Source organism: Medicago truncatula, chromosome 6 (genome assembly GCF_003473485.1).
Source record: "Medicago truncatula cultivar Jemalong A17 chromosome 6, MtrunA17r5.0-ANR, whole genome shotgun sequence".
NCBI lineage: Eukaryota > Viridiplantae > Streptophyta > Magnoliopsida > Fabales > Fabaceae > Medicago > Medicago truncatula.
Window position 1 is genome coordinate 14772449 of NC_053047.1, and position 13947 is coordinate 14786395.

The following is a 13947-nucleotide window of genomic DNA, read 5'->3' on the forward strand; positions in this document are numbered from 1 at the left end:
GGCCTACTCACGAAAATGATCCTGCCCTTTTAAAACAAAACAAAACTGTCCTTCAATTATCATTTTTGTTGCATTTTTCGTCTCACCTCCCATTTGATCCTCCAAAAACGCACATGTATCAGATTTTTAACTGATGTGGCAAAAAAACACCTGTGTGGCAATTCCCACTTGGAAAATGTCATTTAAATCAATTAAGTAATAAATTTAGAAAACAATTAAAAAATATAAAATGCTTAAAATAAAATAAAAAACCTATGTTCTAAATCAAAATCCAAGCATAAGAACCCTAATTCTAATTCCATAAGAACTCTAATTCCCAAATCCTTTCCATCTTCAATTCCTTCCATCTAGTTCTTCTTATTTTGTTGTTGTCTTCTTCCCCATCTTCATTTTCGTCCAATTCCTTCATTGTCATTTTCGTTTTCTTCTTCTTTTTCTTTTTTCTTCAAACAAGGCTGGTGTTAATGCCAAATAGAGATTAAGTTGTGAAGTTTGGAATTAAGAGTGATACCATTCTTGAATCTCCAGTAAAGAGAAGGACCACACACCATTAAAGCTGATATCATTGCAAACAAAACCAAACTCCATCTTAACCATGATGATGATGAATCAGATCTCCCTCTTGACATACTTTCTTTATCAGATCTAATTCTTCTTCTATTTTCTCAATTCATAAACAAACAAAGAAAGAGGCTGGTTATATGTTGTTTGCCGATTTGATTTGAACGAGTCGTAGTAACAGTGATTTGAACATGTCATGTCCCTCACAACCCTTTTCCTTTTATTTTATTTTTCTTTTTTCGTTCATTCATAGTATAATATTTAAATAGAGAAAGAAGAATCTTCAACTACGATGCAGATGTTCTTTTCCGGCGAGATCAAGATTTGGTTGGTTACTGGGTTTGCTCTGCGTTTTCAGATCCCTTCTAGTTTGAAACAACTTAATTTTGTTCCAATCAATGATGTATGGATTTGTGTTTTCCCCACTCTGCTACTGTTAGGAGCTGTTGTGTGTTGTTGTTTTCCCCCTTATGCGCTTCTTGAGTGGCTTGTCCATAAACAAAGCCTGAAAAATACAACACTACACAGGGGATAGAAATGCCAAAATAGTGGTATCATGATTCTGAAAATATGGATATGGAAATGGTATGTTGGGTGTTGATGATGATGGTGTTGGTACGATGAAGAGGGATGATGAATCTATGGAAAAATGAATTGAAAATGGATGAAATTCTTTTAATTACAATTTTTTTTGTTTTAATTTATGAATGTTTAAATTGTTTTTTAAAATTAAAAATTGTTGTTTTAATGATATGTAAATGACATTTTTCAAACTCACAATGCGCCATAGGCGTTTACTTGCCACCTGCGCGTTTTTTGAGGATAAAATGGGTGTAGGACGAAAAATGCAACAAAAATGATAATTGAAGGACGATTATGTTTTGTTTTAAAAGATCATGACCATTTTCGTGAGTAGGCCAAAACACGAAGACCAAAATGTAATTATTTTTTTTTAAGAAAAAGAATGAAAGGGTGTTGAAAGCGATGGAAGTGTCTAGTATAGATAAACAGTGCAGGCGACAAAAACAAATAGATCGAAATTGGCGCTCCTTTTTCCCTTTCTAACATTCACATTCATTCATCTCTCTCTACTTTCTCTCGATCCATCCACGAACCATTTCCGCAACTATATAAATCAAAACCTCACACAAAACAATATCACAATCCCTAAATCTCATAATACTAATCCATAAATTAATCGATTATCACACCCAAACATGGCCTTACGCAGAAGAACTTTACTCAAAGTTATCGTTCTTGGAGACAGTGGGTACGTTCGTAAATCATAAACTTCATTTTTAGTTTTTTTTTTTTCCTTTTTCTCTAACGTGATTTTGTTTTCATTTTTGTTAGGGTTGGAAAAACTTCGTTGATGAATCAGTATCCTCTGCGATTTTCTGATTTGATAATTTGATTCATTTTATTTTCATTTTTATTATTATTATTACTCATTTGATTTTAGTTTATTGCTTCATTTGCATGATTTTAGTTTATTGCTTCATTTGCATGATTTTGGGTATTTGTAGTTTTTATTTCAATTTAGATGCATTTTTGGAGAGTGGAATTTATGATTGTGGTTGAGAATCTGTGTTTAATTTAATTTTTACTATATCCGAATGTACATCTTGCCGAGATTTTGAATCGCGGTAATCGTATTGTGGTTTTATCGTGATTTTCAATATCGTGGGGAGTTGTGGTTGTATCGTAGATTTTATCGCAATTTTTAATATCGCATAGGGATGCATTTGTGGAGATTCGAATTTATAATTGTGGTTGAGAATTTGAGTTGAATTTAATTTTTACTATATCCGAATGCACATCTCACCGAGATTTTGAATCGCGGTAATCGTATCATGGTTTTATCGTGAATTTCAATATCGTGGAGAGTTGTGGTTGTATTGTAGATTTTATCGCAATTTTCAATATCGCGTTGTGGGATGGTTTTTATCGCGATTTTCGATACCGTGGAGATTTGTGGCCACGATTGCAATCGCCGGGAAACCAAAAACCCTAATGTCATAGCTTAGGATTTAGTCACAAAACTTTATTTAGTGGTTCATCACGATTTTTCATATTGATGAGAATTGGGGTAAAATACGGTCTCGATCACGATCATGATCTCGGAGAAATCGACTCTAATGTTGTAGTTTAGATCGTAGTTGTGCAATGTTGTTTGAAACTCTATATCTTACTTCAGAGTAGCCGAATTGTGGTAATGGGTTGTCACAATCTTTTATATTATGGAAAATTGTGTTTAAATCGCAGAGAAATCAAAAACCCTAATGTTGTAGTTGCAGACCTTTATTTAAAACTATGTATGTCACTTTAAAGAATCTGGATCATGGCAATGGTTCGTCGCGATCTTTGATATTGCTGAGAATTCTAGTCAAACGGAGCCTCAATTGCAGTTGTTTAGAAATCATAAGCCATAATGTTGCAGATCTATTTGAAACCGTGTCTCATTTCAAAGCAGCTGAATTGTTGTAATAGTTCATCGTGATCTTTGATATTGCTGAAATTGTAGGTTAATGCATGGAGTTTAATGGCGGTTTCAATCAATATCGCGGAGAAATAAAAAAAAAAAAACCTATTGTTGCATCTTAGACTGCAGTCCTCGATCTTTATTTAAAACTGCATCACTTCAGAGCAGCTAAATACATTAATGAGCTATTAAAATTAAAAATAACAGAGGGCAAATACTATTTGGCATACTCAATGAATTGGCATGCTTAATGAATATTGGAGATTGGTAGGTAGAAGTGGTCCTTACTATTTTCTCTGAATCATTGGTAAATTATGGCTCTTTAGCACTATTCTAAAATGTATTGTTGTTTCTCTCTAGCATTGAATGTGGTTGGGCACATAATTAGGGTGATACACATTTAATTTTGCTGAGTTTCTTTAAATATTACGCTTCTGTAAAACTTATGATTATTTGATTTAGATCGATTTAAGGTTATTCAAGGACTATTTTATTTTTCGAATATCGGCATATGTGGGCCATTAACTACTTGTATAGATATGTGCACAAGAAGTTCAGTCAGCAATATAAAGCTACAATCGGTGCTGACTTTGTCACCAAAGAATTGCAGATCGATGACCGACTAGTGACTCTACAAGTGGGTTTTCTAGTTCATTGTTATTTCAGTATTATTTTTTTATTGTGTTTAAGATTATTATAATTATAATATAAATTATATATATTTTAATGATTTATGTGTATGTGTTGTAGATATGGGACACTGCAGGGCAGGAGAGATTTCAAAGTCTTGGTGTTGCATTTTATAGAGGGGCCGATTGCTGTGTTCTCGTTTATGATGTTAATGTGATGAAGTCATTTGACACACTTGATAACTGGCACGAGGAGTTTCTGAAACAGGTTTACTATGTCTCCTCTATTTTTCTAATTTTTTTACTCTCGGTGATTTGCATGATAACACTCTTTTAAATGTTGAGTCCAAATAAATTATAGGCTATACATATAAAACAAATAGATTCCTTTGAGTGCATTTGAGGTTTGTGAGATAAATTCTGAATATAAGCTGTTTTGAAATTATGATGACACTGGAGAACCTCATTTCTTCATGTGTAGAGGATTAGTGTGAATACGGATTTTAAACTAAACTTGGCATTATAATTATTTATTGCAGCAGAAATTGATTTTGATTATTTCATATAGCTTTCATATGTTAATTATATATGTAGTAACTCGTAACCATGGTTATGCTGTATAGCACCTTCTCCAATAGTTTGTTGAGACAATTGTTGCATCTGAATGTTTCTTGTGACGTTAAACGATAACAAAAACACAGCTTAATTCTCCAGTATTTAGTTCTTACTTGTCTTGGACCTCTATTACCATCAAAGAGGAGGATTGGTTCTACATTTCCTCTTACAATGGTTATGAATGAATCAACGGAGAAAACAGTGAAGGAAACCAAATTGGATGAATAACCTAACAAACAAAATGGAAAACAGTGATGAACCACAGAGAAGGGTCAACTCCTTACTCTACAGAACCCAGAAACCCACTCAGGAATTGCATAACTCCCCAATCCGTTGCCTCCCTCTGAATAAGTGTTACTTCCCCCAGATTAAGTTTTATCCTCCCCTCACATTATTAATGTGCCTATAAATACTTCCCCCAACAAGTTTCACCTTGTCCTCAATGTTAATGATGACTAAATCCAATAAGCTAGCATGGTCCCACTGTTTGATACGGACTCTGCCCATTTCACCAAAGAATGCCTTTTGCTTATGGGCTGGACCAAAATCTTCCCGTCCAGCAGCATAATGCAGAGAAACATCTGCCTTTCCAGCATCCTGACTCTCTATGCTAAACTGTACCCAGTCCATTAATACTATAACTTCATTTCATGGACAGCTTGGGCTTCCTCTACGTACAATTTGATTGGACTAGTAATCAGACTCACTGCACTCTTAGAGGCCAAGTTTTCCCATTGTTGGTGGTTTTAGCCCATTTGCTTTGGAACAGGGCCCAGTTGGTACCCATCAGATTTCACCGTTATCTTTATTCCATCATTCACTGTTGCCTTAGTCAGCTTCCTTTTTTCCATTCTCTGCATGACAGCTTGTACCCGGCAGTTTTGCTAGTGGCTGAAGGGCCAGATTCTATATAAACTAAGGGCCCTTGCTCTCTGCACAAGCCATCAAGTGAAAATTAATGGCCTGTGAAAATCCTCGTAAATTTGAACTAGAGCTCTATGGCTATATTAAAGATAAGAAAATGATAGGGAATTTTCATATATTTATTGGTTCTCAAGATTGACCTTGATAGTTCAGATTAGCTGTTTGTACATTGGCTTATCCTTCACTTAGATTGATACTAACCTGCACTCACTTTAACTAACTCTGAACAATTTAAAACTGTCAGAAACTAACCAGTGCCTTATAACACATTACATGCTGTCAAGGCTTTACTGACTGGTGCCAATATCACCAAACAGGGTTTTAGTGCTTCGAGACAGCAGTACCTTAGATGAACTATTTTCTATACTCTCATACATACTTGGTTCTCTATACTAAGATATATGTTATTATGTTCCTAGATTCCAAGAATCAGAGTTTGTTGCTAGTTTTTGGCTTTTTACTAAGATTCTGTCCTTTGGATGTCCTTTTTTGTCTTCCTTGAATTTCTATGTAGTAAATTATATACCCCGGATCATGGATATTTTTGGTGTGAATGAAGCATTCAAATTCTTATTGAATCAAACATACCACACCATGATTTGTCATGTAATTGAACTGCTATGGGTAGTAATTTTTCTGTTTAAAGGCATTTGAGCCTACCGGATGTTGAAGTTCGTTGAGCTGACAAATTTTATGATCTGTTCAGTGTGGATACATACTTTTCCGGTTCATTAATTACCGTTTTAATGTTGTGTCACAGGCAAACCCTTCTAATCCAAGCACTTTTCCATTTATATTGCTTGGAAACAAAGTTGATATTGATGGCGGGAATAGTCGAGTGGTAGGCAGATGCTATTGCACTTATGTTATATATTTCTTCATCTCCTGCTCAAGGGTCTAATTATCTTCTATACAGGTTTCTGATAAGAAAGCAAAGGACTGGTGTGCCTCAAAAGGGAATGTTCCTTACTTTGAGACATCTGCAAAGGAAGACCTCAATGTTGATGCTGCATTCCTACGTATTGCCAAGACTGCATTAGCCAATGAACGTGAGCAAGACATGTAAGATTTTAATTGTTTTAAATTTAAATTTTGCTTATTTTTGTCCAATTATGTTTAGTTCCTAGACATTTTTCTTTAGTGTCTATGATAAAACATTAATGTGGCATTTGATCCATGGAGCCAACTCCACTTAGTGGGAGAAGTCTTGGTTGTTGTTGTAGACAAATACTGAAATGGTGAATCATTATATGCATCACACACCAGTTAGTAGTGTTGTGTAGCAGATAGAGTATAGGACTTCCTGGCTATCTTTTTATCTGTAATGTTTTTTATTTTTTACTTTCCCTGAATACACAGCTATAAATCACATGGCTTCTTTGGCTCTTTGCCTGAGTCTGCTTGCCCAAAGCAAAAGATTATAAATACAGATAATCATTGTTTCTGCTATTTTTGTGATAGACACAAAATACTTATGTAGTTTTGCGTTATTTTTAGGTTTTAGTTTTGGGAAAATGTGATTGTGCCTCTTAACATTTAGTCTGAACTTCTGTTGTTACTAACCAATTGTTTGCATAAACTATCTCTTGGCAAGAAGTGTTGTGTATCAAATTGTAACTTGTAACGAAGCTGCCAGTTAACATAGGGGACTCCCACTTGGGACAGTAGGATTTAACATAGGGAACTGCCAGTTAGGGCTTTATGCAGCTGCCCATTTCTCACTACTTGTGAAAAAGTTGATTGGTGAAGCTGGTAGTTAACATAGGGGACTCCCACTTGGGACAGTAGGAATAAGCACTTCAGAGTGAATGACTCAGCTTCCAGAGTTAGATTTTAAACTTTTCCCCATTAAATCTTATAAATTTGATCGTTGGTTTAATCTAATTCATCTAATTCAATGATGTGGAATTTATTCATGCACTTTCTCGATTTTCTTCCTTCTTTTGAGGTCTATAATAGTAGTCGCATTGGCTTTTTGTTAGTAACCAACTCTAAATCCATCAGTTAGGTTAGTTGGTCAGACATAGTTAAAAGGGTTTTAGAATGAAAAGGGAGAGGTGCCTAAGAATTTAAGAGGAAACTGGTGTCTTTTGGCATGGTGCAGACCCTCGGAAATCAAGGTAGTTGATTGCTGTGTTTTATGCTGCGATTGAGCCGTTACGGGCTTGCAGCACGGAGCATTCATCATGGTGAGACAAGGACGTCATGCATTAAGGGTGCGGGCGTGCGGTGAATAGCAAAATAATAAGATAAACTTATAGTAAAATAGTTACCTGTATATATATGGTATAAATATATGTAGATGTATAGTGAAAGTATTTAGAGTTAGATATAAATTATTTAGTGAAGGAGAGGGCATCCTGCTACATGTTATCCCGGGTTGTCTGGGATTGACAATTATGTTGAAGATTTCGTATGTTTCAATAATCCATAAATAGAGGAATTATTCACTTTATTTTTCCTAATAAAATACCATGTTACTGTCAGTTCTTTGTATCAGATAAGAGATTCGAACAAATGCTTGCCTAACTGACTTCTGAATTCAATATTTCATTATTCCTTGCAGATATTTTCAACCTATTCCGGAGCCTGTTGTTCCGGAGAATGAGCAGAGGGGTGGGTGCGCATGCTGACCGGAATTTCTCTCCAATGCGTTGGCTCAAATTCTTCAATTCTTTTTTGTCTCATTAGATCACTCCCTCCCCCTTTTTGTACACTCCACATGAGATGCTTGAGTAAATCATGTCTGCCCTTGATGATGCCATTAGAGTTCTGTTTACTTGTGGTTCAACTTTAGAATGTTGCATTTGTAGGGAAGAATATATAATTTTTGAAATTTACATGAGGATACTGTTTTGGTGAAACAAGAGATCGTAATCGTTGGTAGTGATAGCAACATTAAGTGTATTGAAAGTTCTTGATGAAAAACCAAACCTTTCAATGGATGACATTTTTCTCCTAATTGAACACAAATTTGGTTTTTCTCCTATTTGAAAGACAGGTGGGTAACATTTTATTCCCTACAAACACATACTTCAAGACTATATATATTATAATTTTAGCATGAAAAATATATAATTAGGTAACAATTAGAAAAACAAAGTTGGGAAGATTATAATGAGAAAAACAAAATTAGGAAGACTATTCATATTTTGGGTTGGTCTAGTTCTTTGAACTCGAAAAAATTGAGGAAAGGGGCTTGGATCATTTGGCATGCGGTTATTTGGATTATTTAGAAGATGAGGAATGATAGGTTCTTCAACAATAAAATTTGGGGAGTGGATGAAATGGTGGATCAAGTCAAAGTGTTATCCTTGTATTGGTGTATTGACCAAGTAATAAATCTAATAATTGATTAACTCATCAATAATGCAGACTTACTTTTATATATTTTTTAAATAAAGACCTACTTTTATATATAAAAATATAAAGTTGAATGTCTTATATATCACTAAACACATTATTAAAATTTCAAAGCAAGCATGCAAGCTATAAAATGGACGAAGACAAAAGTTTTACTATAGATAGACAAATGTTAATAAATTAATTTTTACGGATCGAATTTTACACCTTCTTATATCTCATTTGTATCATTTAACTCATCTACCGAGCTATTAGTCGAAACAAATGTTGATTAAAGTTACATTAGACCATAACGGTTTGTTTGGCACGTAGGATAAGGAGACAAATCCTTTATTTAGTGCACCAATAAGATTGATAAAATAATCCTATTACCTATCCTATCCTATTCATCCTTCATTATTCTAATCATTTGTTTTAGTTGGGTTACAAATAGGATAGCATAAACACGCGCTTACCCTCTTCGATTCCCATGACTCCCACTTTGTAATTTAATCCCACTTTTCTCCATATTTTCTGCTGCGAGTAGCAGTAATATTGATATCGTGTCCTTTATGTGTGTTTTTTATTAATAAATTTGCATTTGCTTCCTAATGAAAATGTTTGAGGCTTTCTCAATTTATATATTTTATATATTGATTTTGCCATGGATGATTCTGTTGGTGGTGCTGACGTGCCTGTTAATGAATTTTGCTTAGTATTGATTTTGCAATATATATATAATTTAATTTAAAAAAGGGTTAATAGTGTTTTATTCTGTGTAATATAGGTCATTTTCGAATTTATCTATGTACATTTTATTTTTGTTTTCGTCTTTGTAATATTATTTTTTTTCGAAATACTCCCTTAATAGGTCATTCAAAAACCAAAATTTCTAAAATATTTTTCTAAAAATGGTCTATTAGAGGATAATATAAAAAAAAACAAGGACAAAAACAAAAAATTACAGGGGCTGAACTGAACCCATAAATGACACTATTAATCCTTTAAAAAAATATATGCAATTTTTGAAAGAACATAAAATGTATTTGTTTCACATGTAGTGTTAATTTAATTAATTATATATATATATATATATATATATATATATATATATATATAGATATAATGTGATAATGTTTGTTATCATGTGTGCACCAAACACATGATAGGATAAATGTTATCATGTCACTACCATATCCTATCCTTATCCATTTTTTTATCCTATCATGTGTCTATCCTATCATGTGCGCCAAACGGGCCCTAAGTGTTAGTAATGCCGATCTTTACTTAAAAATATCCACATTCTATTTTCTTTCTACCGTACTAAGCTACTACCGTTTGGCCAGACTTTTTTACGGTCTAAAAGTTACTTTAAAACAAAGTTAAAATAAAGCTCTTTAAGAAAGAAGCTAAAGCTGTTTGGTTCCTTAATTTTTTTTTAATTTAAAAACTATTTTAAGGTTAAAAGATGTTTGACAAAATATTTTACAAAACTTACTTCTTAGCAATTTTATTTTTTAATATTATAATTCAATTTAATTTTTTTTTAGTGTTGCATAATGCGTATAATTGTTTTTATAAATTTTTTATTTAATTAAAAGTATAAGTATAGATGCCTAAAAAAATTATGCTTATATATATATTTTGCACCTTTATATTGTAACAAACTATGCATATCTTTTTCTTATTAAAAAAAATTAAAAATATCTTTTTCAATGACAATAATAATGTAACAAATAAAATATCATATAATATAAATTCTTATATTTTTTAATGACACCAAAAATATGGTATTCTTATAACAAAATTTGTTATAAAGTATAATTGGAAAATAAAAAAACCAACTATTCTCTTTATATATACACGCACATATACATATTATAAATATATTCTTTATATATAGACACACATATACACAAAATAATAATACGCATTATTCAACAGTAAAAAAAATTAGGCAATAGCGTAACAAACACACAAACATAAAATATTACTCTAAATGCTAATGTGTGTCTGTATATTTGCGAGGTTGAAGAAAGGGAATAAAATTTTTTTGTGTCATTCAATGACAGCGTAAATAAAAATATTTGTGAGGTTGTGATAATTAAATGATATTGAAATTAAATATATAAGTGATAAAAAAATAAAATTTCTTAAAAAAAAGATAATAAAATTAAATGGACCCTCCTTCAAAAAAAAAATTGACCGGTTCAATAAAATAAAATGGAAGAAAAAAAAAATATTGAAATATAATATTAAAAAATAAAAGAAAAGGTTCCCAACGTGAGTTGAAGAGAGGTACTTGTGAAATAAATTGCTGAGAAGTAGTTTTTTGAAGTAGCATTCAACAACTTTTGGCCAAAACTCATTTCATTCAATTTTATGCATTTTAAAAAAAGTACTTTTTTTGGAAGGTACTTTATTGATATTGTGTTTGGTCTAACTTCTCCTTAAAAATGCGGAGAAGCTGCAAAAAACCCGAGTCAAACGGTACCTTAATGGAAGATTATAAATTAAGTTTTTTTTTTGAAAGATTATAAATTAATCTTTGTTTTTTTTTTTTTCACAAACAAAAATGATGAATATTAATAACAACGGTGATATACCCTGCACAAGGTGTGCAAAAAGTAAATCACCAATCCAAGGTTACATATTTATAATAATTAGTGGTGAACACCGATACATAGCAACGAATGTGTCCACCAATCATAATAGCAATAACTAAAATATGGATGCTTTGCCTTCACCCATAAAAAAGAGTGTAACTTTACTTTCTCAAAAAGAGCATAAGGATGTGAATCCACATTATTAAAGATGCGGTCATTCCAAACACATGCAAATCAGATACCTTTAAAAACTGATGCAGATACTCACATAGATCACTAGGAAACACCGTAGATATGCCCAACCAATTTCGAACCCGGGTCCATAAAGAGTTTGAAGTACCGCAATCCAAAAAGAGGTGTCTAGCTGATTCCAATACATTACAACCGTCAGAACACAATGAATCGATATGTTGAATGATATTACGTCTTACGAAGTTGTTGCGAGTCGGTAATCTATTGCGAAGTAAACGTTAGGCAAACATAGACACCTTCACCGGTAGATACCTATGTCAGACATCATCAACAAAATTTCTATCCATTTGAACACCCGAGTTGGTAATAAAGCGATAGACATCTCGTACCGTGTATCCATATAATAAATTAATCTTTGTTAATCACTGGTTTCATGCGATAACATATCAACTGCCATGTTTTTTAATGAGTTGCCATGTTTTTTAATGAGTTTTTGTTTAAAACTATTTTTCAAATACAGTTTATTGTTAAGTCATAAAAAACACATTTTATATTTTTGTTTGACATACATTTTGACAATTAAATAAAAGATGAACGAAATAGTACATGAGTGTTTCTATAAATAGATTAGTTGGAGTAACTAATTCTAACTAACTCTTAACGAAGCCAGTAACTTTAGTTAACCTATCAATTAACTATTGTTGATTAATTATATCATAATGTAATACTTAATCTCCACCTTTCAAACTATTCCTCACTTACTATTCCTCACTTATAGGCATTACATTCTCCTCATCACACATTTCAATCTCTTAAGCATTCCATAAGCCTAGGGGTGGGAATAGGCCAGGCCAGGCCAGACTTTGATAGGCCTGAGCCTGGCCTACGAAAAAAATTACAGGCCTGAGCCTGGCCTATGGCCTATCATAGGCCGTTTTTCTAGGCCTGGCCTGGCCTATTTAAAAGCCTGGACTGGCCTGAAAGCCTAATTACAAGCCTACTTAACATTAAGGCCATCAAATAGTTCATTTGGCCTACTAAATAGGCTAAACAGGCCTTAAAGCCTACTTAAAAGCCTATTTCACCATAAGTAAATTTTAACTAGATTAAAGCCTATAACAACAAAGTCTATTAAGGGACTAATTGATAGATAAAGAAATGTTTATATTTTTAATGTATGCAATTATTTTAATATAAAAAAAATATTTTTTTAATAAATAAGTATTAATAGGCCGGCCTATTAGGCTTAACAAGCTTTTCTGAAAGCCTAAGACTGGCCTATTTAACCAAACAGACTTTCTAAAAAGCCTAAGCCTTGGCCTATCAACTAAACAGGCCAGGCCAGGCCAGGCCAAAACAGACCAGGCCGTAGGCCCCTGTAGGCCGGCCTGGCCTATTCCCAACCCTACATAAGCCTATCAAACATATCTATTTTTTTTCATTGACAAATTCTTTTCACTCTCCCATGTATTGTACTAGTGTAACGTCCCGTGTCAAGCACGAGATACATTTTATTTAATTTTTTTTAATATGATTTAAGTTTTAACAGATTTTTTAAATATTATTGTTTTTGTTTCTTTTCATCTATAATTTTGGCGTTATGTGGTATTTTATCTTCGTATTTAAAATTGAAAAATAAATAATCATTTATTGAGATCAAAAAGTTAAATTTTATAGATGACTATTTTTGTGAGAGTGATAAAATAATCAACAAAAGTACAATTAAACCCAAAAGATAAAAACACTATAAATAATTAATATATTTCTAAAAAATTAACTAATTAGTAAGAGTTTGTATTAGCTTTGGTTTGTCAGTCATTCAATATATCAAATGGATATGATTACCTATGTTTTAATTTTTCACTCTTAATAAAAATATTAATTTTTTACTTAATCACAATGATCTATATGATCGCGATTATAAATAAAAAAAACCTAAATTTAAAATTTTAGTTACATCTATTATTTTTATTGGTTTCATAAATAATATTCATTGAAATTATATTTTTTAATTTATCAAAATAAGCACATTTTTGAATAAAATTTACCTCATAAATATATGTATATTTTGTATTTCATTAAAAAAAATGAATTTTTATGTTAAATTTTGAATATAAAAAAAAGCATTAACAAATCATGCTTGGTTTTATATTTGTGAACAAAAAATAAGATTAAAACAGAAAAACAATATTTTTAAAATAATAGGTTATCGATAATTATTCACACTTAGAGAAACTTAATTTTTGTATTTACTTTAGAATTTGTGTAAAGTTTAAGACATAAGTAAATTGTAAATTGAAAATATGGAAACTGGTTTTTTTTTTATTGAAGTGTCAATACATGCAACAAAAACGATTTGTTCAATTGAAAATTGAAATTCCCAAGACAATAAAAGAGGTGCCCTGCATCACCATACAAATAACATTATACCAAAAGGTGTACAAACTTTACCAAAATAGACCTGTATTAAAAAAAAAAACTTTATTAACATTCTTCAACTCCTCAATAGTGGTCCTAGGAGTAAGTAAGAGAAACTCCTCATTTACAGGTATGCGAGATGAATTTGGTAACTGGATCAATCCCGATGCAGGATAAT

General features: G+C 32.1%; 1 protein-coding gene across 2 annotated transcripts; it reads left to right on the forward strand.

The window, feature by feature from the left end:
* Nucleotides 1-1546: 1546 nt before the first annotated feature.
* LOC112417794 (ras-related protein Rab7) lies at nucleotides 1547-8173 on the forward strand. Of its 2 annotated transcripts, none has more exons than XM_039826766.1 (7): nucleotides 1547-1831; nucleotides 1915-1941; nucleotides 3581-3680; nucleotides 3794-3940; nucleotides 5972-6052; nucleotides 6128-6260; nucleotides 7778-8173. In XM_039826766.1, the coding sequence occupies exons 1-7, from the start codon at nucleotides 1779-1781 to the stop codon at nucleotides 7900-7902; spliced, it is 666 nt and encodes a 221-aa protein (XP_039682700.1). In that variant the 5' UTR covers nucleotides 1547-1778; the 3' UTR covers nucleotides 7903-8173. The 2 variants fall into 2 exon arrangements, with proteins under 2 accessions (XP_039682700.1, XP_039682701.1); XM_039826767.1 differs by having other exon boundaries at nucleotides 1558-1831; nucleotides 6128-6273; nucleotides 7778-8159.
* The last annotated feature ends 5774 nt before the right edge of the window (nucleotides 8174-13947 follow it).

Excerpts from the sequence above, each read along its gene's own strand:
- LOC112417794 (XM_039826766.1), top strand. The coding sequence starts at position 1,779 with ATGGCCTTACGCAGAAGAACTTTACTCAAAGTTATCGTTCTTGGAGAC. Across the intron at positions 1,832-1,914 it reads ATCGTTCTTGGAGACAGTGG|GGTTGGAAAAACTTCGTTGA; the intron begins GTACGTTCGTAA and ends CATTTTTGTTAG. Across the intron at positions 3,941-5,971 it reads ACGAGGAGTTTCTGAAACAG|GCAAACCCTTCTAATCCAAG; the intron begins GTTTACTATGTC and ends GTTGTGTCACAG.